The sequence below is a fragment of the Choloepus didactylus genome, chromosome 7 (genome assembly GCF_015220235.1).
Source record: "Choloepus didactylus isolate mChoDid1 chromosome 7, mChoDid1.pri, whole genome shotgun sequence".
Taxonomy (NCBI): domain Eukaryota; kingdom Metazoa; phylum Chordata; class Mammalia; order Pilosa; family Megalonychidae; genus Choloepus; species Choloepus didactylus.
In genome coordinates this window covers 92,598,705-92,623,106 of record NC_051313.1, presented here as the reverse complement: position 1 = coordinate 92,623,106, position 24,402 = coordinate 92,598,705, and the positions used below count along the sequence as shown (strand labels likewise).

Genomic DNA, 24,402 nt, shown 5'->3' with positions numbered 1-24,402 from the left:
TATGAAATTATAAATGCCCAGGAAGGGACTTAGAATTTATTTATCCCCTTGGGATTTTACTATTTAGCAGAAAAAAGTGGATTTAAAATAATCAAGGACTTCCTAGGAATTTTGGATCCCTGGCCAATTGTTTCTAGTCTCATGATGACCCTAGGATGTCATTTAAAGAACATTACAGGTAATGAAATTTAGAAATAATCTCTGTTTTGACCTTTTGGAAAATGAGAAATGAAGTAAGATATTCTCAAGATAGGATCCTGTGAATGAGAGGCCCTAGCTAGACCATGAATGTAAGTCAGGCAAATAGATAACAAACTACTCCTCAGAAAAGGTGTTAAATAAATACCTCCCAAATGGAACAGAGCAAGCCACACCCACAGAGGCGGGGCTTATCACGCAAAGCACAGGGCTACATCAAATGCTGGGTGGTGTCCCCTGTGCTTTGGGACAACCCTGAACAGCTCAATGACAGGGGAATCCCGGTGATGTTCAAATGCTGGCAGCCCTTGTCTGGAATGACAAAGTTCTGCTTCGGGGGCGAGTCAGCGAGAGCTGGGCACCGGGGGTGGGGCCTGGTGAAGTGTTGACTCAGATGGCAAAGAACAAGCCTAAGCAGAGAAGTGATTTCATAGGTGGCGTGGGGCAACAGGGAGACTCAGGGGGTGGGTCTTAGCTCGAGGGGCAGGGCTTAGTCTTTCCTCTCTGGGGGGTGGTCTATTCTCAAGGAGTGTGTGCCGGTTTGAATGTATTGTGTCCCCCAAATGCCATTATCTTTGATGTAGTCTTGTGGGGCAGACATTTTGGTGCTGATTAGATTTGCTTGGAATGTGCCCCACCCAGCTGTGGGTGATGACTCTGATGAGATATTCCCATGGAGGCATGGCCCCACCCATTCAGGGTGGGCCTTTATCAGTGGAGCCATATAAATGAGCTGGCTCAAAGAGAACGAACTAAGTGCAGCTGTGAGTGACGTTTTGAAGAGGAGCAAGCTTGCTAGAAAGGAATGTCCTGGGAGAAAGCCATTTTGAAACCAGAACTCTGGAGCAGATGCCAGCCACGTGCCTTCCCAGCTAACAGAGGTTTTCCGGATGCCATTGGCCATCCTCCAGTGAAGGTACCCGATTACTGATGTGTTACCTTGGACACTTTATGGCCTTAAGACTGTAACTGTGTAGCCAAATAAACCCCCTTTTTATAAAAGCCAATCCATCTCTGGTGTTTTGCATTCTGCAGCATTAGAAAACTAGAACACAGTGGGACCTCAAGGCAAATGAGGATATGAGAAAGAGATTAAATGACTTGAACAGGTCTCTTCATATGTGCATATTTTAAGGAACCCGAAGGAGGTGACGGGGAAAATAATTAACATGAAATTTCATAGATTAAAACAAAATTATAATTGATATTTGAATAAAATGATGAGAAAAGCATAATTCAATTGAATTTGGACTGAACTCTAATGTTTAATCATCTCTAAGAAAGGATTTTCTGAGCAAATATACAGTGTAAGTAAGAATTCAGGGGCTGTTTAACCTATTTAAGAGAACTCACTCTCTTTAAAGAATTTCTTGGATTAATTATTTTTGTATCATCTGGGCCTATTTATTAAACTGAATTCTAAGATGGATGAAAAGAGAGACCTTCTACAGTGGTAGACACTTGGTTAAGAATGCCATATGTATTTTAAGCTGCATTTAAATAAATGATATCACTAAGTAAAAAGGATTTTTAAAAATATGTATGCAAAATGCATACAAGATTCCTATTCAAAAACACATTGTTAGCAATTAGGTTGTTGTGTTGCATATATTTGAAATATATCAGTATTTTTAAAAAAAATTACTCTACTTCTGATTTCTTATCAACTCACTGATTTTTTACCAAGTGAGTCAAGTTTTACAGAATGCCACAGAGTGCCTCTATTACATGCTACTAAGTATCACTGAAGAACATTTTACTTTGATAAGGGAGTGTAAATTACCTAGGTATCTCTTCTTTTGCATTAAATGTTACTCTGGCCATTTCAAAACCTTTTGCATCTCAAATACTCTGTTCTCAGCAGAATCAGGCCTATTAAGTGGTGTGCATTTCTCAGCATGCTCTCATTTCTGTGGTGGGACAATGTACTTTGGGAGCATTCAGAGTAAGAAAGAAAAATTTGGATGATTTTAAAAGTTGCAAAACAGTGTTCTCAGATTGTTTAGGGACACTTTAAACTTTGAGATTCTTGGGGAAAAAATGAAGCATAGGGACAAGGGGTCCTCTTAGGAAAGCTTGGCATTATTTAAGTACCTGGAAAGTAAAACTTGTAATGTCTATCTTTCCAGAAGTACGTTTGAAATGCCACCATCAGAGATAATTAATTTTAGTGATTAGTTCAGACAGGCTATAAGATGTCATGGAGATTACTGAGTGCTCAGTTACCATGTTCACACTTTGTTAGGCCTAGATAATTATTTATTTGTATTTCTGAAATCTGAAAAAGAATCCAAAAAAAAAAATATTTTTTTAATCAACAACTAAAAGGGCAGCTTGTTCTATTTATTTTTGGTACACTTTCAATATGCAAAAGCTGGAACTAAAACAGGAAACCTAGGTTAAGCTCTATTTTTACGAACCTCTAGTGTCTTTGGTTTGCCAGTCATATAAGAGCATTACACTGTGGGGGATTAAAATTTATTCTGGCTCTGAGCCATCGAGTTGGTGGGTTTCAGTTAAGTTTTTGATTTCTCTGAGGAATCACTCCATCTAAAAGTACCTTTAAATATATACTTAAAAGTTGTTTTATGGATATTTATTCTTAAAGAATAGAGGTTGGATATTTTGTTGCTGCTGTAATGCACTACATTAATGGCTCCATTTTACTTAATTTTTAAATACCTATCTTATTAAAAGGGGAAAAAACCTGAAAAAACTCATTACCATCACACAATCTGAGGCCCAAGACCAAGTGCTAGGTATTTTATGTATCTTATTAGCAAATGCAATATTTCTGAAAGTAGGTGCTAATATTGCCTTCCTTTTAAAAATGATGAAACTAAAGTTCACAAAGTTTCATGCTGGGAAGACCCAGAATTTTTATCTTTCACTGTCTCACCATCTTTCCACCTCTCCTTCCATCTGAAACAAGTTCCTGATTTCCAAACTCCTTTTTTTCTTTTTTCTTTTTTTGCCTAGAAAATAGGACTTAATTTCTTTTACTTTCCAGGGTAATATAATAATTAGTGATTTCAACAGCAAACAATTTATTAGCGAAGTGAGTGAGGAGATTGTAGTTTTAATTTTGTTAACAAGAAATGTGGTCGGCAACAACTGAATTTGTTATAGTCCATCTAGGGGTTCATTCATCCAAAGTGGAAGGCAGGTTATCTGCTCTGCTCTGAGCATTTTAAAACAGTAAAGGAATTTTAGAACCAAATGGCTCAACCATTTCACCCGACACAATTTGTATTCCCACTATTTGAAATGGCACAAGTTTAGTTTCACGATGCAGAGGGTAAAATGGAATTGTGTTAAAGGAGAAATATGGATGACCAGCATCTGTGTTCACAAATGAACTTAGTGCATTATGTTCCAAGAAAGGTTGTTAACTTTCAGTTCACCATCAGTTATGCTTTTAGGAAATTCAGTCAGCTTCTGGGAAGCATTTACAGCTTTTGCCACTCTTTCAAATTTTTAATTAGGTATTCTATGTTAGAAAAATAACACTTGGGATAATCCATTCAGAGAGTAACAAAGGGCTGGGTCTTTCTAAGCACTCTGATCCCAACTCGTGGATCTTTCGATGTACTTGGCAGGCATTCGGTAATTATTTACTGAATAATTTAATTATGTTTAAATATTTTATATCTCTCTTCTGTTCCCATTAAAAAAGCCACAAGCTTCCCTCAGAGGCTCCCCTCACTTTGAATGGGAGTCCCAGGAGTCTTGGAGGCAGGACTGCATTTGAAGTCTGGTCTGCCTCTTTCTTCAAGAGATACTTCGGTGAGTCTACTACCTACCTACCAATGATCATTTTAATTGTCACAATCCATTCTGAGTTTCTGACTTGCATATCCACCTTCCCATGGGACATCTCCTTAGGCATCACAAAGCCAATATTTTCCAAAACTAAACATATTTTTTTTCTACATACTACTTAAGTTCCCTCCATGTTTCCTATTTCAGTGAATGATGCTACTATCTACCTAGTTACCACCCAAAACTGGCATCTTCATCATGCCTGCACTCCTTTGCCTAATCAATCTAAGAAATTACCAAGTCTTGTATTTTCTTCCTTAATGCATATTTAATCTATCCATTTCTTTCCATCCCCACTGACCCCATTCCACTGTAGACCATAAGCATTTCCTGCCTGGAATATTCAGCTAGCTATCTTGTATCCATATACACTGCCTTACTCTACTTTCTTCTCCATCTCCCAGCCAGAGGGACTATTACAACTACAGTTGATTAGGCCTGGTCACTGGCTCTTTTGGCACACTCAGGATCAAATCCAAATTCCTTAGCAAGAAATTCTATGCAAGACCTAGCATGATCTGGCCCTACACTTCATTTTAGACAATTGGGGATTGATGACTTTGGAGATCATCTAAAGTACAGGTATTCTATAGCAGCCATTGCAAATTTTCTAGGGTCTTTAAATACAAGGGGTGTTACTGGTAAATTTAAGATTTAAATTTTGTTTTCAAAAGGAGAGTTGTCTATCTCTGCATGGAAATGGATTCAGAGACAAATAGCAGAAGGAAACAGGAGAACAAATTTGTTATGGTTTGAAGTGCCTTAAGAAGACCCAAACTTTAGATACCTCTTACATTTCAGCAATAGTGTAATCTCACTTTGCTTAATATATTCAGCAAAAGGAATTAGGAAATTTTTACGAATTATCTTTTTTTTTTCTGTCTTATTTTGGTTCATCTTATGATTGATAATGATGATTTTGAGTAGGGACTCTACAAACCAGAAATGGGCTTGGTCATTCAGGACTTGAAGATTCTCTCTTCTATTGGGAAACTTGTCCTAAATACCAACATTTTCTTGAAAAGCAGTGAGATCTATTTTAGTCTTTGAATAAATTTTCGGTAAAAACCCTAGGTAGCCTTTGAACATAGGTGTTTTCAATTCGCCCCTTGAAGCCTATATCAAGTCAATAACAAATAAATAACACACCAAAATCAAAACTTCACATAAAACAATAAATATGAATTTTTAAAAAATGTAAATGAATAAAATCAGAAAAACATTTGATACATATATGAACAATCCATAATGAAGTTATTGTATAAACTTTTGAAGATAAAATCCTGAAATACCTCTGTGGCTCAACTAGTTGGTGCTTGATATTTCACCATTAACCTTAATTTGGCCTCAGTGAAACATGTGTCTATGGCCACACTAGGTTTTTTAATCTAAGAGCTTAATGCTCTTCCAGTTTTATTTTCAGTCTATACACAGAAATACTAGAGCCATTTTCTTCACCTTTTTCCATGTTCGTACTTACCTTTATTTAATACCCCCAAATTTACTTCACGTATGTACCTAATTTCCCAATCATAACCTGGTTTCACAATTTTCTCTTCTGTGACTAAGCTTAATGTAAGTTGTTTTGAATCATTGCTCTTTTTGATTGCGAGCACCAGGGGGTTAAAAAAAAAAAAAGCCTGACAAACTTCAGGTTACACATAGAACAGCATTCCAGGTAGTTTAACCTGCAGTGGGTGTTATTTATAAGTGTCTACATTCCTAGGTGAGGCCACCATGATTTGGAATGTTAGGAAGAGTCCTATAATTTGAATAAGTGGTGATTAGTACAACACCCCCCTCCCCTTTGTTGTTGTTTTTAAATCATCTATTCTCCTTTAGCCCCTGTCCTACACATTTTACATATTATCTTGTTTAATAATAAATTGAATCTATTTGTACCATTTCAATTCTAATTGCCATCCATTAATGATTGATAAATTAGATAATGTAGGTGTAATTAAAATGTATTTTATTCATAAATCATCTGTATTTTACAGCTGTAGAATAATACACACTAGTGGGTTCCTAATATTTTACATAAGTATGTTCCTTTTTTCTTACTTTAGAGCTAAGATCTCATCTTGGTAAAAAGGAGGCAAAGAAGGTAGTTGGAGAAAGGACTTCCAAATGGAGGGTACAAAAACAGTAAAGTATAACTGGATACAATGCATAAGCTTACTCTGACTCGGGTCTAAAAAATACTTTTATGATTGTCAAATAAAATTTTGAATCAATCAAAGTCTGTAAAATTCTTCCACAGACTTTTTGAAATGTGCGTAAGTACATATATTATAATTCTCTTCTCAACGAACTTCAATAATTTCTTAATTTGTTGAGGAAGGTAGACTGCTTTTATAGACATACTTCTACAGACAGAGACTGAATTGCAGTGACCTACTTGTCTCACTCGCCCCACATCCTTCATTCTTATTCTTGGTAAATGGCTCTTGTCTCACACCCCAGTCCATTTGCCTGCTTTCCCCGGTCTCTTCAGCAGCCGGAATCTTAGCCCTTTGCCCATGGCTTGGCCTATTTCTGCCAGAAGTTCCAAATGCCAAAAGCCTCCTAGAGTATCTGTCTATTTCCTACTGGTATGTTCCCCTGAAGATGAGGGGCTTCCATTGGGGCCTCTCTGAGTCTCCAGAAAGACTGTTCTGACTATTCTAGTATTTTCTTTTTTAAATTCTTTTTCTGGAACATTTTGCTATCAACTGAGCTATAGGTTTGACAATGAACCAGTAAGGTTAAGTCATCTGTTCAACACAAAAAGTCACTGGCTGAAAATCATCAATCATTGATTATTTTGCAACTGGCATGGTGTCTGGCAATTCTTCTTCTACTACTACTACTACTACTACTGCTGCTACTACTACTACTACTACCACTACCACTACTATTACTACTACTACTACTACTATTAATCCACATGGCAATTCCCATTGAGTCATTGACTAAGATACATGTTATATAAATGAATTGCAGCATATTTATTTCTGAACAGTGTATCTTTTTCTTTTTTAACCCATGCCCCCTTTTAATAAACATAGAAGTCTCCCCCATGACAGGAAATTTTGTCAAGATCTCCTAACAGGGCATGTACCTTAGATAGATATTTTCTTAGCTGGTATACTTATAAGTGGGAAAAATTATTTTTTCCTGCTTTGCATTTTGTATACTGTACTTTATGATTTGAGAATAATTCCTTTTTTCTACATCCTAAATATAAATCTATATCATACTGAATATACTTTTTCAAACTAAACATGATCTTCTCACTACAAGATTTTGACAATGAATCACTCAACTCTCCCTTTCCCTCAGTTAAAACGACTGTGCCATTAACTCGGCAGAAAAGAAAATGATGAAAGAACTTTCCTATAGCTTGTTTTATTGTCTCAACAAGAGAGTTGTTAGAGCCATACGGGCTATAATTTTTTGTGGACTCTATCTGTTGGGAACATTTTAGAGAAAGTTAAGTTTGAGATTTAACTGTTCAATACACAGTTGTTCAAAAAGGGAGTGAATTATACTTCCCATTACTTAAACTTGTAGTTTGCTTTCTAAAGTGGATATAAAATGCCAGGTTCTGTAACACTGTGTTTGCTTACAAAATATAAGTTATAAAGTGGCCTGGGCATAAATTGCATGTTACATTCAAGAACGCATGTTTGCCACAGGTTGAAACATTGATCCTTTCAGTAACCATGAGAAGCAGATACTGATGGGAAAGGCAGAATGCAAGTATGATTTGGCCTTGTTATTGTGGGAAAAATTATAAAAAATAATTATCAAATGATGAATACTATATTCATCCTATGTTTTTATTTTTATTCGTCTATCTAAAACTTATTCTCAACCTTAGCCAACAATAGAATCCTAGATGCTTTTAAATAATCCAGATGTCCAGTTATCCTCTCGAAAGTTCTGAAAGAGTTGACCTGGGGTAGGAACTGGGCATTGCTATTTTTTCAAAGCTTACCAGGTGATTCTAAAATGTGTAATCAAGGTCAGGAATCTCTGTTGTAAAATATTTAAAAGCAGTCCTAGTGTTACCTAAAACTGTTTAATTCAGGAGTGCATAACTCTTAACAAAATTGAAATTATAAATACGTTGAGCCTAAAATTAGCAACATAAGCAATGAAATAGTGGCACATACCCTATTTGGTTGTTTCTCATCAAGACAACACGCCCTGCATTTTACTAACAAGAGTGGTTGAATTAGATATTCATCTAACTGCAAGCTCACCTCTAAAACAGTAAGGGAGGTAAAATAAACTAATTTTTAAATTAATTTTGACTTGAATTTTGAAATATTTTAGAAAAAGATTTTACTAGGCCTTCTTACTTTGATTAAAACTAAAGTTTAAAAATCTATATTAAAACGAAATCAAATAATACTGACATTCTCATAGTCTATCATGTAACAACTTCAATATTAAACATCTAGGGAAAATAAATTGCTAGGATATATTATTTTTTTAAAAGATTAAGTTTTTGCCCATATTTAGAAAACTGTCATCCGCCTTTGTAAAACAAAATTTCCCCAAATTTGTATTTTTATTTACTATTAAAATGGACAGTCTTTTGGCTTAAATCACATGGCTGGCCTGATTTCCAACTGGCTTCATTTTCCCCTGCTGTTTTCACAGATTAATCAATGCAGGGCTTATTTTCACACTGGGATAATAATCATTCCAGCTCCTCAACTCAAAATGAATATGTTCATGTTCCACAATTGACTTGAAGTGAGGCACTCAAATGCCCTCCAGTAAGAGGCAAAAATTCTAAAAATTCTTTTTGCTTTTATTCATTTCAAAAAAGTGTATTAATATTTGCCTCTTTGCTTCCACACAGCTGTCATCCAAAATGCCACTAAAGAATGGATGAATAATTAGCCCTTCAGTTCCTACATTAAATACGTTTTAATAAACAGCTCTTTTGCTGAGAAGAGAATATTGCTGTCCATTCTTAGCTGTCTGTCTCAGGGAGGATTTAGAGGGTGTTTCTTATGTGAAGCATTGCTTAGCCAAGCTCATCTGTGTGCTGTGTTTAAAATGCACTCTTACTGAATTATGAGCTATTCAGACATCAAAAACAATTAAAGGGACTCTGATAAATTAGGAAATATTTAGAAAATGCAGAAACTGATTTGAAATTTCTGTAAGTCAAATACTCAGCAAATAAATTCAATTATTGATCATCAGAAATTTAATATTTACACTAAGTTGTAAGAAAAAGTTTAAAATTCAACATTAAATTTCCTGCAAACATCTTGAATAATTTAATCATGATGGAGCCCAAAAGGATACATGGTTTTACTTCAACAATGAAATATGTGTCCTAAAGAAACCATAAAATTTCAGTCTTCAAAATTTGCAAGATAGTTTAATTCAAATCATTTCTGAAGAAAAGCTAAAGGTGGTATTTCACCCATGCATCTTTTGAGTCTTAGATCCAATTATCTTGGGGAGTGTTCCCTGCCCCTTTCCAATGCCTTCTTTTGACTAGAATTCTGTTTGCCAATCTGAGCACAGTCTGAGGGGGCCTAGGACGATTGACCCTCAGCCTCTCCATACCATTTTCCAAGTCTAGGGTATTGCCAGGAAACCGAGAATTGGGACCATTCATTTTATAAAAATACATACATTCCATTGGGATTTAGCATCTGTATCCACGAGACAACCAAAATGAAATAGAGAGGAGTTACTAATTCAAAATGGAAGTGGAATAATATGTGGAGCTCCAAGATTTACATTTTGGAATAAATATTATTGTTTTTAAAAAGATTGTGTACAGTTCATTAAAGATAAGCTATAAATGGACACTAGTAAATATGTGAGGTATTGAAAATTAATGAAAAAATATCAAATTTATATTTGACATGAGTGAGAACTCAAATTACTGCTCCACATGTATATTTAAATTTTATCATCTGTCCATTTGGATGTCATAGTGTGAGCAACCTATGGGCAAGAGGCCTGTAGTTAAAGCTCCTGACACATAAGACCCAATACTAAAATCTGAATGTACATATGCACATTAATTTAAGTGGGATTCAGGGTTACGCTGCTAAGCTCTTACTATTTCTGGTCATTTGATCTGGTCCTTGCTCTATTGTCTGTATAGGAAATGAGAGCAGGAAAACTCAAAATTTAAATATAATGACTACATGTGTTGACATGGAAGTATTTTCTTTATTTCATGATACATGATAAGGAATATTCCTTTCCAACTAAAGATATTAATAGTTTATATTATTATTATATATTATATTATATTAAATTATCTATTATTATATATAATATATATTATATTATTAATAATTCTAATAGCACATGTGAAAATATACTATTTATTTTTATCAAGATATAATCCTAATATTTTGATGTGAAAACAATGTTAATGGAATTTTTATAAAACAGTCTATGTTGTGTTCTCCCCTCAAATCAAATGTGTATAAGGATGGATAAAAAGTTGACAAGGTATATAGCAAAAGGTAGAGAATGAATAAATAGAATAGTATAATTTAGAGTGGTTTAAATTTCCTTCTTTTTGTTTACTTAATTTTTCTATAGCATATATGTGTTAATTTTAGAGTAAAAAATAACATTTTTCAGGCTAATCAGAGCTTTTATATGTTAAGATTTCTAAACACTAGGGAAAAAACAAATTCTTAAATATTAAAATAATTTTCAGTTGTGTATCATTTAAAATGTAGGTGCTTCTTGTTCAGAGCTCTCCAATCCTTGTTCTGTGGCCTAATATGTGCCACAGATGTACCACAGGTGAGCCTAGAGGACAGTGGGGCTGTGGGATGGGCCTCTGGCTGCTGGAATCCTGACTTGTCAGCAGCCTCCTTCCTCAACTCTACTGTACACATATCCTCGTTTTCTGTGAGCTCTGCTCCATGAAACAGGCAGCAAAGCATTATTCAGATTTCTTTGTCTCAGCCCCAACAAAACAAGTAAATACATTCTGTCCCAAATAATACTGACATAAAAATCAAGAAGCACTTTCCAGATTAGAATGCACAGAGGGTTGTATATCTATATTTTCAAACAAAGGGTAAAAACACAATGGATGTGAGGTGTATTTTTGAACTAATGCATACTCAGTAATGTTAGAAAATAGCAACAGATCCTAGTGACCAAAGAAAGAATCAGGGCCCCAAAAAACAGACTATTTTTCGGCATGTTTTATCTTTCAACATTTGACAATACGGCCAAGTTGGCCAAAGGTTTTGTTAGTAAAATAGGTAAGAAAAAGTTAATACATAAAAATTGCTGCCTAACTCATATCATCCTTTCTCTGCCCAGACAGTCAAATTCCTTTCTGCATCTTCCCATTACTCTTTAAAAAAGAATGTATCAACTGCTTTCTGAGTACAGAGGATTGCTTGTTGGTAAATTGTGATTTGACCCAGAATAAAATCTAGTGTTTCTGGGCAGGTGTAGCTTCTGAAGTAAAATGGATTGTTTCTCTCTAGCACCTGCAGCAGCAAGCAGACAAGACACCGAGAAAGAATAATGTGCGAGCCTTGGGGTTGCAGAGGTGAGCCCCTGGCTCTCCCGGCCGTGTTCCCTGCATCTTCACTAGAGGGTCTGAGAAGGTATAATTTGTCTACACACACATTTCTCCACTGCCTTACATGGCATTAACATTTTAAAACATAAGTAATCGAGAAACAGAAATCTCATCTATCACCACCTACCCTGTTAAATATAAAATGCATCCCTGCCATTGATTTCAGTGCTTATAATTCTGTGGAGTAAAGCTCAATATATGTGATTTTCCCCAAATTGATGTTAAGTATAAAAAATAATAAAACTATTTTGAAAATAGAAATTCCTTTTTAAAAAAGTGATTTGTAAATGTAAGTTCTGAGAGATTGTTTCATTGCAGTATCTCCAGGATAGAGAACAATGGCATACACATTTTGGCCATTAAATAAATACTTATTAAATGAGTACTGTTTTCTAAACTTCTGTAGAATGGCTGTATCACATGGTTTATAAGCTGGTGTAATTTTTTGTATGTGGTCATAAGTTTGTCAGCAGTAGACAGCAGAAGCCAGGGAGGGATCATGGTGATCTTGTGCACCATCATGTTCCTGGAACTTGGCTATACCTAGGTGCAGAAATTCAAATGAATTAAAGAAAGGACCAGAGTGTGTTGTATTCCTCTATCCCTCTCAGTAACTCTTTGCACAAGGTATGTGTCTTGATTCTTGCTTGACCAAGGATGTGTTTGGAATAACAGAAATATTGTTAATGCTGTGATCTCAGAGAATTCTCCGGTGTTAGGGGTGGATGCTCAGGGATGCCAGACAACCCCTCGTGCCTGGCATGACTGGCTATGGTGTGGCCTGGGTTGTGGATGCTTTGTTCTTATTAAATACTGCATGATGCCTTTGATGCTGTCCTTCCAATGAGTGTGAACTATATAAAGAATAAAATTAAAGCTGTACTTTCTATGGCAGCTAACCAACTAATACAAGCCTATGCACACTTGTCCATCACCCTATTTTTCTGTGAAACAATTTCTGAAACTATGTTTAAGTTATTTTGGAGAATATTCCTATCTCCTATAGCAGTAAAAGATTGGGCCAATTTGACAGGTGCTGGGAAAGCTGGCATCCGAGAGAGTAAGCTTGGTGCTCTGTTTAGATTAGTTCTTTATGTTGTTTATTTTTTGTAAAATACTATAAAAGACCTCCCTCCCCTTAGAACAGTGGGGCAGCAGCTGGCAGTATTCAGAGAAATCTCACTAAGTTGAATACCTTGCATTGTAAACAAACTCAGGTTTAAAGTATCAGTTCTGATCTTTCTCCCAGGGTCCACTGAACTCTGCCCCCATTTCTGACACCCCCTCCCCCCAAAAAGCAATCAGACACACTTTAATTCAAATTCTTGCTTTGCCACTTATTGTTGAACTGAGGCAAGTTACTTAACATTCTGAGCTTTAGTCCCTCATCTGTAAAATGCAGATGACAATATGTGTATGTGCCCTGTAGAATTCTAGTGGGGATTAGATTACATAGACATGCATATAATTTGTAATGAGGATTATTTCTATAATCTCTAGTTCTCATTCAAAATTGTTTAGTACAGAGCCATGATAGGTGCCCCATGTGTAGCAAATTTATTAGTATTCCAGCCACTGATGAGAACATAAAAATGCAAGTTGAGTCCCACATCTAAACTCTCAAATTGAGTTAACCTTTGTTGCTCTGCTTCTTCATTATAAAATGGAGATAAAAATACTTAATATTTCAATTTATTTTAAAAAATGAGAAAATATAAGTAAGTGATCACTTATGAATGACAATTGTGGTGGTGGTTGTTGGATTGTGTTATTACTTCTACTTCTGGGTGAGGCCTTGTGATATTCCACCCAGACAAATCAGTCAGTTTGTGACTAGTTCCAAGGAGGACTCACTTCCTCTTTTCCTCCTGACATCTGTACCTTCCCTTCTCCTTATGGAGAGGGCAGAAAGCCTTGATCATTTGCAGTCCCAAACACCTAGGTAACATTATCATCTCCTTTACTGCTCCCCATAAACAGGAACAGAGCTACCTTGGTATTATTTTAATAAAAATCCAGCACTGTAAACATTTAAATGTCTGTCATTTTTCAAGGTGGTCAAATTGTGAGGTTGCATGTGTATTTTAAGGAAACAGAACCTACCCCTCAAAAGTGAGGTACAATGTTGATACATCATAGGCACTCGTTAAATCTTTACTCAAGTGAATTCCAATTAATTTTAAGTGGTATTTCAAATAACAATATACTTTTAAAATTAATTAATTCTATAGACTGATGTGTTTATCAGTTATTCATTCTTATGAGCCAAACATTATTTGGCACTTTTAAGAACTAGGCATGCTAGCAAAAATAACTTGAAGGGTATAATTTCTGCCTCTAGCAACTTTAAAATATTTTAAATGTCTATTACTCTGATGATATATGTGACAGTAGACAAGACACAGCATTGTTGTCAAATCAATGAGTCAGACAATGGACACAGTGAAACATATAAGACACTATTCAGGATGCTCACTGTTGCCACTGAAATTGATCTATGGTTGTGATTAATTGCTTTTGAAATTTTGATCAAAACTGATCCATCCAATTTTCTGGTACTGGCTCTGTAAGTCAAGTCTCACCCTGGAATTATATAAATCAATTTAATCTGGACTTCTGTAAAAACTGGGGGGAGAAAGGTAGAAGTAATTTCTGAGTTGTCAGTGATGGATGTTCTGATTTCACAGTTTTAGTAAAGAAAAGGTCTTACCGTAGCTGTCATAGGCATCCTCACTTACTCCATGACCGTAGTCATAGTATTCAGGCGCACTGCAACAGATTTAGACACCAATCAGCTTTACTGTAATCAGGAGAATCAACCCAGAAACTCATGGAATTTGAAGGCAAAATGTCTGCTAAGGTAATATCCCAGGAAACTCTCTCTAGGCATGAAATGTCATCCTAAAGAAATATTCTGTAAGAAAAATATAGATTATTGACCAGGAGTGCTATGATTTTCTTATGCCACCTCAGTACTTCTTTATCTCTATCCGCCAGTTTGATAAATCAAATTTCCCCTAAAACACAAGTGTAATATTTCAAAATTTGTCAAGAGGAGAGTTATAAATGGTCTATTTCCAAGAAAGAGTGCTATACAAGATGACAGTCTGGTCAGTCATGAATGGCTCTTAATGCTGTTACCTTACGAAATATGCATCGATTTCATCTTCACTTCCAAACTGTGAAATGATATTTATACTCCCTCTACCCCTTTCAAAGCATGTCTGTGCAATCTCCAAATATACGAGCTATTTATGGCCACTCAGTATTTTGCTAGATGCATTCATATTTCAATATCTCTGGCAAAAGGTGCTCTTCCTCCATTTCTTACTCAAATGTTACTTAATAACCTCCCTCCCCCATTAATTTCCTCTTTTAAGGCATTAGTCCTAATAGCATCTAAACTTCTTATATCCTTTCCATTCTTACAAAGCCTTCCCTCACTCTCATACGTCCTTTCTCAGTTCCTTTACAGCAAAATTTCTTAAAAGAGGTGACTCTACTCTTTTCACTGTCTCTCCTTGCATTTGCTCTGGAACACATTTCAATCAGGTTGTTGTCTCTACTGCTTCCCTGAATCAGCTCTTTTTGAGAGCCGGATCTTTTCAAATCCTATGGTCAAGTCCTGGTCCTCATTTTACTTAATATTAGCATGATTTAACCGTTATTCACTTATTTGTTCTTCTCTGTGGTTCTCTTAATTCACGTCATTTCTTCATTTTTCTCTGCTGGTATGTCCTCATTTTCTTGGTTACTTAACCCTGGAAATCACCAGGGATCAATTATTGGACTTTTTGTCTTTTCTATTCATACTTACTCCTTAGGCAAACTCATCTGATCCTATGGCTTTAACAGTCTACTCTGATGACTTCCAAATTAAATTCCTAGCCTCGTCACCTCCTCTCAACTCTGGTCTCATATATCCAACTGCCTACTGGACATCTCCATTTGGATGTCAAACTTAACATGTCCAAGTATGAAAACTGTAGAATACTTCTAGTTGCACCCTCCCCAAATCTGTTTGTCCCATCTTCCACTAGAGAAGCTGATCAGCTTGAGAATACATTTTCCAGTCTTCCTTGCACTTGGGTGTAGCCATGTGTAGCAGTGATGTGTACACTTGCTTAAAGGTAAATTTCTTGTCCTCCATTTCCTTTCAACCCTCATGACATTGGCTAGAAATGGCAATGAGAGGAGTCACTTTTGAAGACTCATGTTAATGATGCCATCCTACTAGCCTGGATTCCTAAAAGGTATTATGGAGCAAAGTAAACCTACCCAGCCTAGTCTATTTTGTGTGAAAAAGCACTAAATTTGGGGTCTCCTTATTATAGAAGTTTAGCCCATACCCTAAATAATATAGTTGGAAATTAAAGCAATTGTTTAAAGACAACAGTAAATTCATTAACTATTTGTTGAATAAATAAAGTATTAAATAAAAGAACTCAAAGAACAGATTATTATATTTGAATATGAATAGTCTTAGACCATTTTGCTATAAATATCTTTTCTTAAAAACATTTTTATTGTAAAATTAGCATATATACATAACAGTGATAACTTTCAAAGTACGATTTAACAAGTAGAGCACAAATTTCAAAGAATATTATGGTTTACAGTTCCACAATTCCAGTTATTTCCTTATTGTGAAATATAACATACATATAGAAAGGTGGTAAGTTTCAAAGTACAATTTAACAGGTAGTTATATAGGTAATTTCAAAGAATGTTATGGGTTACAGTTCCACAGTTTCAGTTATTTCCTTATTGTGAAATATAGGATATGTACAGTAAGGTGATAACTTTCAAAGTACAATTTAAAGAGTAGCTACAGAACAAATTTCAAAGAATGTTATGTGTTGCAGTTCCACTATTTCAGTTATTTCCTTCTAGCTATTCTAATACACTAGCACCAAAAAAAAAAATTTATGTAAAGATTCAGTATTCGTAATCCTTTGTTAAATCCCATCTTGTCTGTCGCTACCCCTTCCTCTCCCTTAATCACTTTCCCAATCTTCAGGGGTGTCCAAGCAGTGACCACCCTAACTTGTTCATATTGAAAAGGGATGTTGAAATTATGGGGAAGAGGGCTGTATGTGGTAGTTGTTCTTAAGCTATAAATATCTTTATAGCATTTTCTGCATGTTTCAGAAGGGAACATGTCTACTCACAGTGACAGCAGTGGGAAAAGTAAAAAAAAGAAAAAAAAACACTCATTCATTTTCTGACATAAATGAAATTCAGATTAATAGTTTAAAAATAATGTTACTGACCTCTGCATGCATGATATTTATGTGGTTATATTATTTTTCAACTTTAAAATCATGTATGACATTGCTTAAAGAAATTGACCATACTACTAGCTCTGTGCTCTTCATTTCATTCTTTCAGAAAGCTACTATTTCATTACATTTGATTCACTTTTATCAAGTGAAATATGAATAAATATGAGTAAAAGTGGACAAATGAATTTAGCATAACTGCAATCTGGTTATTTTCAATTCACTGTTATTTTATCTTATATTTCAGAAAATATGCTGATCAAAGTTCCTAAACATACTGCTACAATTATGAAGGTGCTAATTAAAATTATGACAATTATTGGCAATTTGGAACTTAATTACTCTAGAGGTTATAGCAGATATAATTTTCCTTGGAACTGGCACAAATATAAAATCAGGATATATAGCTCATTAGCTGGATTGGCTCATTAAACAATATCTCATTATTAGTAAAATTCAACCCAACATTTTGGCTATTTGACATCAAGACCTTAGATACTAGTGAATATTTGAAAACAAATTAATAAGTAAATAAGTGGAATAAAGGGAGGCATAAAAATATCAGGTTACTTTATTTATAATAATTGTAAAATTAGAAAAAATCATAGATGAAAATTTTCAGTCTTTTTTTTGAGGGTGAAGATGGCATTTTACTATAAATAGACTATGCTAACGGTCTACCAAGTTACCAAATTACATGGAAGTGAAAACATTAGGAAAAAATGGGCTGAAATTTGATTTCAAATAATATGTTCCCCATAATTAGGCTATTTTTCCACACAAGTTCCTAGTAAGCCTACTTTGAGACACAGTAACACTTAGATTTTTATAGTGCATAATCTAGTACTCAGTGATCATGCTTACATGGTGGGAGAAATCACACTAGCAGTGTAGTGGACCTGTTCAGAAATCAGAGTCTAAGTTTGTAAAGCAATGTTTTCAGATGTACATTCATTGGCCAATTTCTACAAATGTAAATAGTAGCACAAATATAAATGGGAACATAGCCCTGTATGATGTATTCATACACCCAAACTAATTAGGCTTACAAACTTGGGAAAGAAATGGAGGATTCAATTTGTTAAAACCAACACTCTTCTTAATGTCTCAACTGTTTACTTTCATAGGATATAAAAATTATCAGACTTAGTTAAACACTTTATAAAGATACCATCCTTGCTGTGGTCCTCATGAGGTCAAATCTCCCACATTCATGCTTTTCAGGCACATGTAGTTTACACCATGTTGTCCTAAATTTCAACTTTCTCTGATTCTTTATTAAGCTGAAGACTGTGCTTAATTACTTTTAATTGTGGATATGAAAATAGGACAGATAGAAGAGGTAGAGTTTCAGTTAAAACTGCATTAATTACATTCTGAATTGAAGAAAAGTGAAAAATTACAAAATAATATATTAGTAGAAGAGACAAAGGGACCTGGTTAATGTCTTAATCTGAAGAATTTATAATTACCTAACTCTTCAAATTTAAGTGGGTCTTCTTAATTTGTTTTCTTAAGCATTTACAAGGAAACTTCATTATACTGTGCATTCACACTGAATTTCAGAGATATTTGTTAAGCAAAGATAAACTTGCATCCTCATCCTCAAATTACAAACTGGTATTTCCTTTATTTTCAGACCATTTATATTATGATCAGATCCTTCTGTTAAGTTTTATAAAGTTTCATGAAAGTGTTATTTACAAAGCAGTAAACCTAGTGTGCAGATTAATGAGTGCAACACACATATACATGTATCAGTTTCACCACCAATCACAACCCTCCTTCAATGCCACTCAGGCCGAAAGTAAATGCCATTGAGACAGAGATGCAGGTTCCTCATCAAACAGCTCAAAATTCCACAGCTTCCTTCTATATCAGACCACTTTCCTGTCACCTGCTAATTCTGATAGTTATTCCTGGGTCTTCCCTGGAGGAACATGTCTTATTATTTCTAGCACTGAGGGTGAAGTTTACCAACATAGGATACACTTGATGCCTATGCTGGGAACTGTGACCTATTTGCAAATAGATTTTTAAAATTATTTTCATGTACTTTCATATACAAACTAGTGGCATGTATCTCTCCCAACATATTCTTTCACCTTCTTCACTGCTTGCTTCACAAAGTATTGGTAGAATGCCCATAAAAATAACCTCATAGCTACATACTGAAACATTCAGTCCATTTTGTAAATCAATAAAAATCCAGCAGATGGGACTGAACAAGACCTTCCAGAAATTATGGTCTAGCAGAAAAGCATAAAACAAGTAATAAGGAGTGATTCATTCCTTTACTTTTTTTCATTTGTCCAGTGCTGAAGCCCTAAAAATAAGTATAAATTACCCAGGTGAGGATGTAGTAAAGGAACCTACAGGTGGGGGATCAGCACCAGCCAACGCCCAGAGGTGAGAGAAAGCAGGGCATCAGCGGCTGCTCCTCCAGAGTGGCTGGGGGTTAGAGTAAGGGCGAGAACTCCACACTGGATCTGGAGAAAGAAGCAGGGCCAGATATCGAAGGACCTTGACTTAGCCTTGGGAAGGGTTTTGAATTTCATTTTTTTGTCTTCGAGACAATGCAGGATTTAAGGAGAGGAGAGACAGGATTGTGTCTGGCCTTAAACAGATCATTCTGTTGGTGGTGTCTTTCTTTTTACTGCTATATCACCAGCACCTGGCACAGTATCTAGCACATAAAAGGTGCTCAATAAATATTTATTGAATAGATGAATGGACAAGTAAATGCCTGTAGATAGAATATTTCTTTTCACAATCAGTCTACCTTGTTCTTTTAAATCTCTATTTGCTTTATATCCCTGAGCTTGTTTTTTTGCTAAATTAAAATGTGTGAGAAAATTTGCATATTGGATTAAATTATATGTAAACATAACTCATAATGATTTCATTTCATTAGAATCTTCATCAGGGTTAATCATTTGAACTGCTAAATGTATTTTTTTTTTTTTTTCAACTTTACAGAGATAAATACGTAAGACAAAAAGATAAAATAGGATAATCTGGCCTAATTTCTGTCAGCAATTCAGAAAAGCATTTTGGAAGATTTGGTGGATATTTAGAGCAATAGATAAATTGTCTGATGTTTTTGAGGTCTAAACTCAAATGCATGGTTTATAAAGAAGCAGAATTTGCTTCAGTTTCTTCTTGATAATGTTTGTGATGGTTAGGTTCATGTGTCAACTTGGCCAGGTGATGGTGTCTAGGTGTCTAGTCAAGCAAGCACTGGCCTAACCATTACTGCAAGGACATTTGTGGCTGGTTAATAAACCAGAAGGATGGTTTATTAAATCATCAGTCAATTGACTGCAGCTGTGACTGATTGTATCAATGAGGGGCAGGTCTTCCACAATGAGAGACTTCAATCAGCTGGATTTAATCCACCAGTTGAAGACTTTTAAGGGAGAGAGGGAGAGGGCCTTCACTTCTTCGGCTAACCAGTGAAGCGTTTCCTGAGGAGTTCATTGAATACCTTCATCAGAGTTGCCAGTTCACTGCCTGCCCTACAGAATTTGGACTCATGCATCCCCACAGTTGCGTGAGACACTTTTATAAAATCTTATATTTATAGATATCTCTTGTTGATTCTGTTTCCCTAGGGAACCCTAAATAATACAATGTTTTTAACGACATCTATTAGATGTTATTTCCTTGTGATTTAATCTTCTTTCCTCCTCTCTATCAGAAGTTCCTCTGTCACTTGATTTTTAGAATTGAGAAATTTAAAACAGGAAGGGTCCTTAGACAAAAAATTAAGTCATTTGTTTATTCAAAATTCTTCCCCATCTCCTCCCCTCCCAGAAGCAATAATAACAATAATAACCATAAAAATAAATTCTTAATACTTCTCTAGCACTTACTACATGCCATGCACTGCAAAGATATATATATATACACACAAATACACAGTCTTATTTAATCATCACAAAATTTTTGAGTTGGTGGTATTAGCTCAAGTACACAAGAGAACTGATGTTTAGCTACATTACCTTGTCCTAAGCTCTCCGGCTATTCAGTGGTGGAGCTGGGATTTGAACTCTATTGTATCAGTTGACAGAGCCCACATGGACAACTCACAATTCATCTTGTCCCTTATATGTACCTAAATAATTGCACTCAATTGTTTTGTATAATAACAGACAAAAAGACAAGAAATAATTTACTTAAACTCAGTATGATTTTGACCCAAGCACACAAACTTCTCAATCCCCTCTTATTTGTTCCTCAATTATTTCCTCCTCCAGGAGGCCTTCTCAGATCTCAAATAACCCTACGAACTGTCCCCACGATGCTTAACACACTTCCCACTGTCACTGTGGCAATACCACCTTTATATTATTTGCTTGTCTGTCTTTCCAATTAAAATATGATTTCCATGAGGTCAGGGCTATTTGGCTCATCGCTGCAGTCTCAGGGTCTAACTTAATAGGTGCTCAACACATATTGGTCAAATGAATGAACAGAAGTCTGGAACTGCTGAGAGCTGTATATCCATTCCAATTCTAAACAGCTACCTTGTAACCTAAAGACATCATTCAGTGATTCACTGCATTGATTACCACCCAGCACTCCCTAAGTGCTTCTCTTTTGATTTTCCTTTCTGTATGAGGAGCCCCAAACTCTCTCTTTTCACTGAGCCCTTAGCATTCAGTTTTAGTTGAAACAAGCCCCAATTTCCTCCCCCAATTTCAATGGCCTTTCCATGACTTAACTTTAACAAGAGCCAACCCTCTGACCACATATCAGAAATGTATGGGAGAATATAAAGGTTCTGATATATTTTTATCAGGGGAAGTAGAGTTGAAATTTATTTAGACAGCTCCTAGGTGACAGAAAAAAAGATACCACTCACCTTTGGAGGAAGAGGAAGCAGGCTAGGAGAGGCTTACACATGTCTTTGAACTATACCAGGTAGTCTGAGGCTTGAGTTTTAATTTTTTTGCTTTTTATCATTCTTTTCTACCTTTCATGGGACTGAGGATCAAAACCTTTGCCTCCTATTTACCTGGAGAATTGCGACCACATAACATCATTAAATGATTAAATCACTCAGTACATTGAGTACCAGTACCATTCTGGGGATACCAAGAGAAATAGATACATTAACATATAATTCAGATATGTTGGAATAAAAAATTTAAGTGCCACAAGATAATCACCTTGGTAAGCAAGATAAGAACAGATAATATTGTGAATATATTCAATTCACTTTCTCTCCATTTATTCAGCAAAATTTATTGAGTACCTACTATATGCCAGACACTATTCTAGGTGCTAGGGGATATAGCAGTGAACAAAATAGACAAAAATGCCTGATTTCAATGGAGTTCATGAGTGAAATCATAAAGAAGCAAAATAAACAAGTAAAATATAGACTAAATTAAATAGCTAAAAGCTCTAAGGAGAGAAAAACTAAAAATGGAAGGGGAATATGAATTTCAGGGTAGGGAGTAAAATCACAGGCAAAGTAGTCAAGAAAGGCTCTATTAATGAGGTGATATTGAAAAAAGGCCTGAAGGGGATGAAAGAGCAAGCCTTGGAAATCATGTGGTGGTGGTGGGGAGAACACGCCGGGAAAAGCAATAGAAAATGCAAAGACCTTGAGGTAGGAGTGTGCTTAGGATATTCAAGGAGTAGCAAGGAAGGCAGTATGTCAGGACAAAGGGGTCAATGGTGAGAGTTTTAGGACCTGTATTGGTGGGGCAGGGCCAGATTCATCTCCATGTTCTACCCTGAAGTACAGTGATTCCTTCTGAAAGCTGAATCTTAAGCTAACTTCCCTCTCTTTCTAGATTCTTCACCTTTAACTTTAGATCCATTCCCAAGGCTTCAATAATCACAAAATAGGACTTCTATAAAGAAATTTCCAATATAAAAATAAAAATTGTTAGAATCCCAATTAACTAAGCAGAATGACTGTTTCAAAGTAGTATTAATTATAATATTGTCATGGTAAAAATGTACATTTTTTATCCAAATATTAAAAGCTATTTTTTTTAGTTTTTTTAGTTAAATGCAAAGTACAAAGCAACCGAATGTACTTGAATTTTGACAACTAAATTGTATAAATGAGCAATGGCCTCTGAATCCACTGTGATGATTAATACTATAAGTAGATACTAGTGAAGACTCATATAATATTTATCCGGGCTCCTGCTAATTAATTTCCAGGGTTTAGAAATAAAATGCTGTGAATCATTAAAAACAGATGGGTATAAAACACAAACCGAAAACATCTAGTCATAAAGGGAAAGCATAAGAAAGAAAACATAGACTGTATGTAACTGCTAATTTTGTATCAGTAGTTGAATCCTTATGTATCTATGTATAGCTGAAAATTCTTAAATAATCTAATCTTCCTAGACTAAAGGCACAGGTACCTATACTGTTGGAATGAATAAGAGATTTAAATATGAAAAATATATAAAATTATTTAGCCACCATTATGTGTACTTTTTTTATACATTTCTTTTTTCATTCAAGAACTTTTCAAATAGAAAGTGGCCCTCATTCTGACAATCAAATAATTAATATATACAAATTCAGCTTTCAGATATTGGAAATGAATATACACAAATATCACCATTTGCTTTGTTGAGAATTCACTATCATTAGATTCATATTGTTAGTAAGTAAAAAGTTGTTATGCAAATAAAGCACACCAAATCCTTAAACTCATCTACATAACTTTTATTTTACATATTTTGAGTACAGAAATCATCAAAATAGATTTTAAAGAAATGAAACTGTATTAAAATATTGCATTTAAAAATGGGAATATATTGATCACTTTGTGTGTGTGCTAAAAGTATTAAATGAAATATTGTCTTTTTTTGTGTGTCTATGTTTAAACCATAATGTATGTACCTTTCTCTGTGCTCTAATATCAGTGGTTTTTACAGAGCTTTAACAAAGGAAAAACCAAACAATGCTTTAGAAACCACAATGTAGTTCTAAAGTATCTTTGAAATTCCATCAAGATTGCATAAATAGTTTTTAAATATTTTTGAAATTTTAGTTCATTATTCATTTATTTCCTTGTTGCATTCAACATGTTCCACAGATAGTACTTTGTTGTAGAGCAGTCATGTTTGTGTATGCATAAATATAAATTTGTGTCTTGCAACATTAACTGGTAAACTAAATATAGATATACTTATATATATTGCTAGATATAGAGATAGATAGATAGATGATAGATGGACAGATAGATAAAGACAAATAAACATGATAACTTCCTGCGGTTGTTTTTCTGGCCACTTTGCTTTGAGAAAATCAAAGGTATAAATCTACATAGAGTTAACTCATTGTTAGACTGGGAAAGTCCATAGTCTCAAGAATGGAGAACAGTGAGATCTCTGTTGTGTGATCCATTTGGAGGAAAATCAGTATTCATACTAAAAATGATACATAGATAAACAACACAGAAAGAAATGCATTTGAACTTAAAAATCAAGAGCTGCTATTTTGTGTGCCTGTGAGTGTGCCAACTTGCCA

The 24,402-nt window shown here is 35.1% G+C and overlaps 1 protein-coding gene across 4 annotated transcripts in view; it reads right to left on the bottom strand.

Annotated features, from left to right (window-relative positions):
- KHDRBS2 (KH RNA binding domain containing, signal transduction associated 2) overlaps positions 1–24,402 on the bottom strand; it is a 696,964-nt gene that overhangs the window by 52,709 nt on the left and 619,853 nt on the right. For 3 of the 4 annotated variants that reach the window (XR_005218033.1, XR_005218034.1, XM_037844104.1), the window contains exon 8: positions 14,319–14,377. The exons of the other annotated variant lie outside the window; for it this stretch is intronic. Coding sequence is in view for 1 of the 3 variants with exons in the window: in XM_037844104.1 (XP_037700032.1) it covers positions 14,319–14,377 (59 nt within the window). In the remaining 2 variants the exon portion in view is untranslated. The remainder of the gene's footprint in view (positions 1–14,318; positions 14,378–24,402) is intronic. 4 annotated transcript variants of the gene reach the window in all.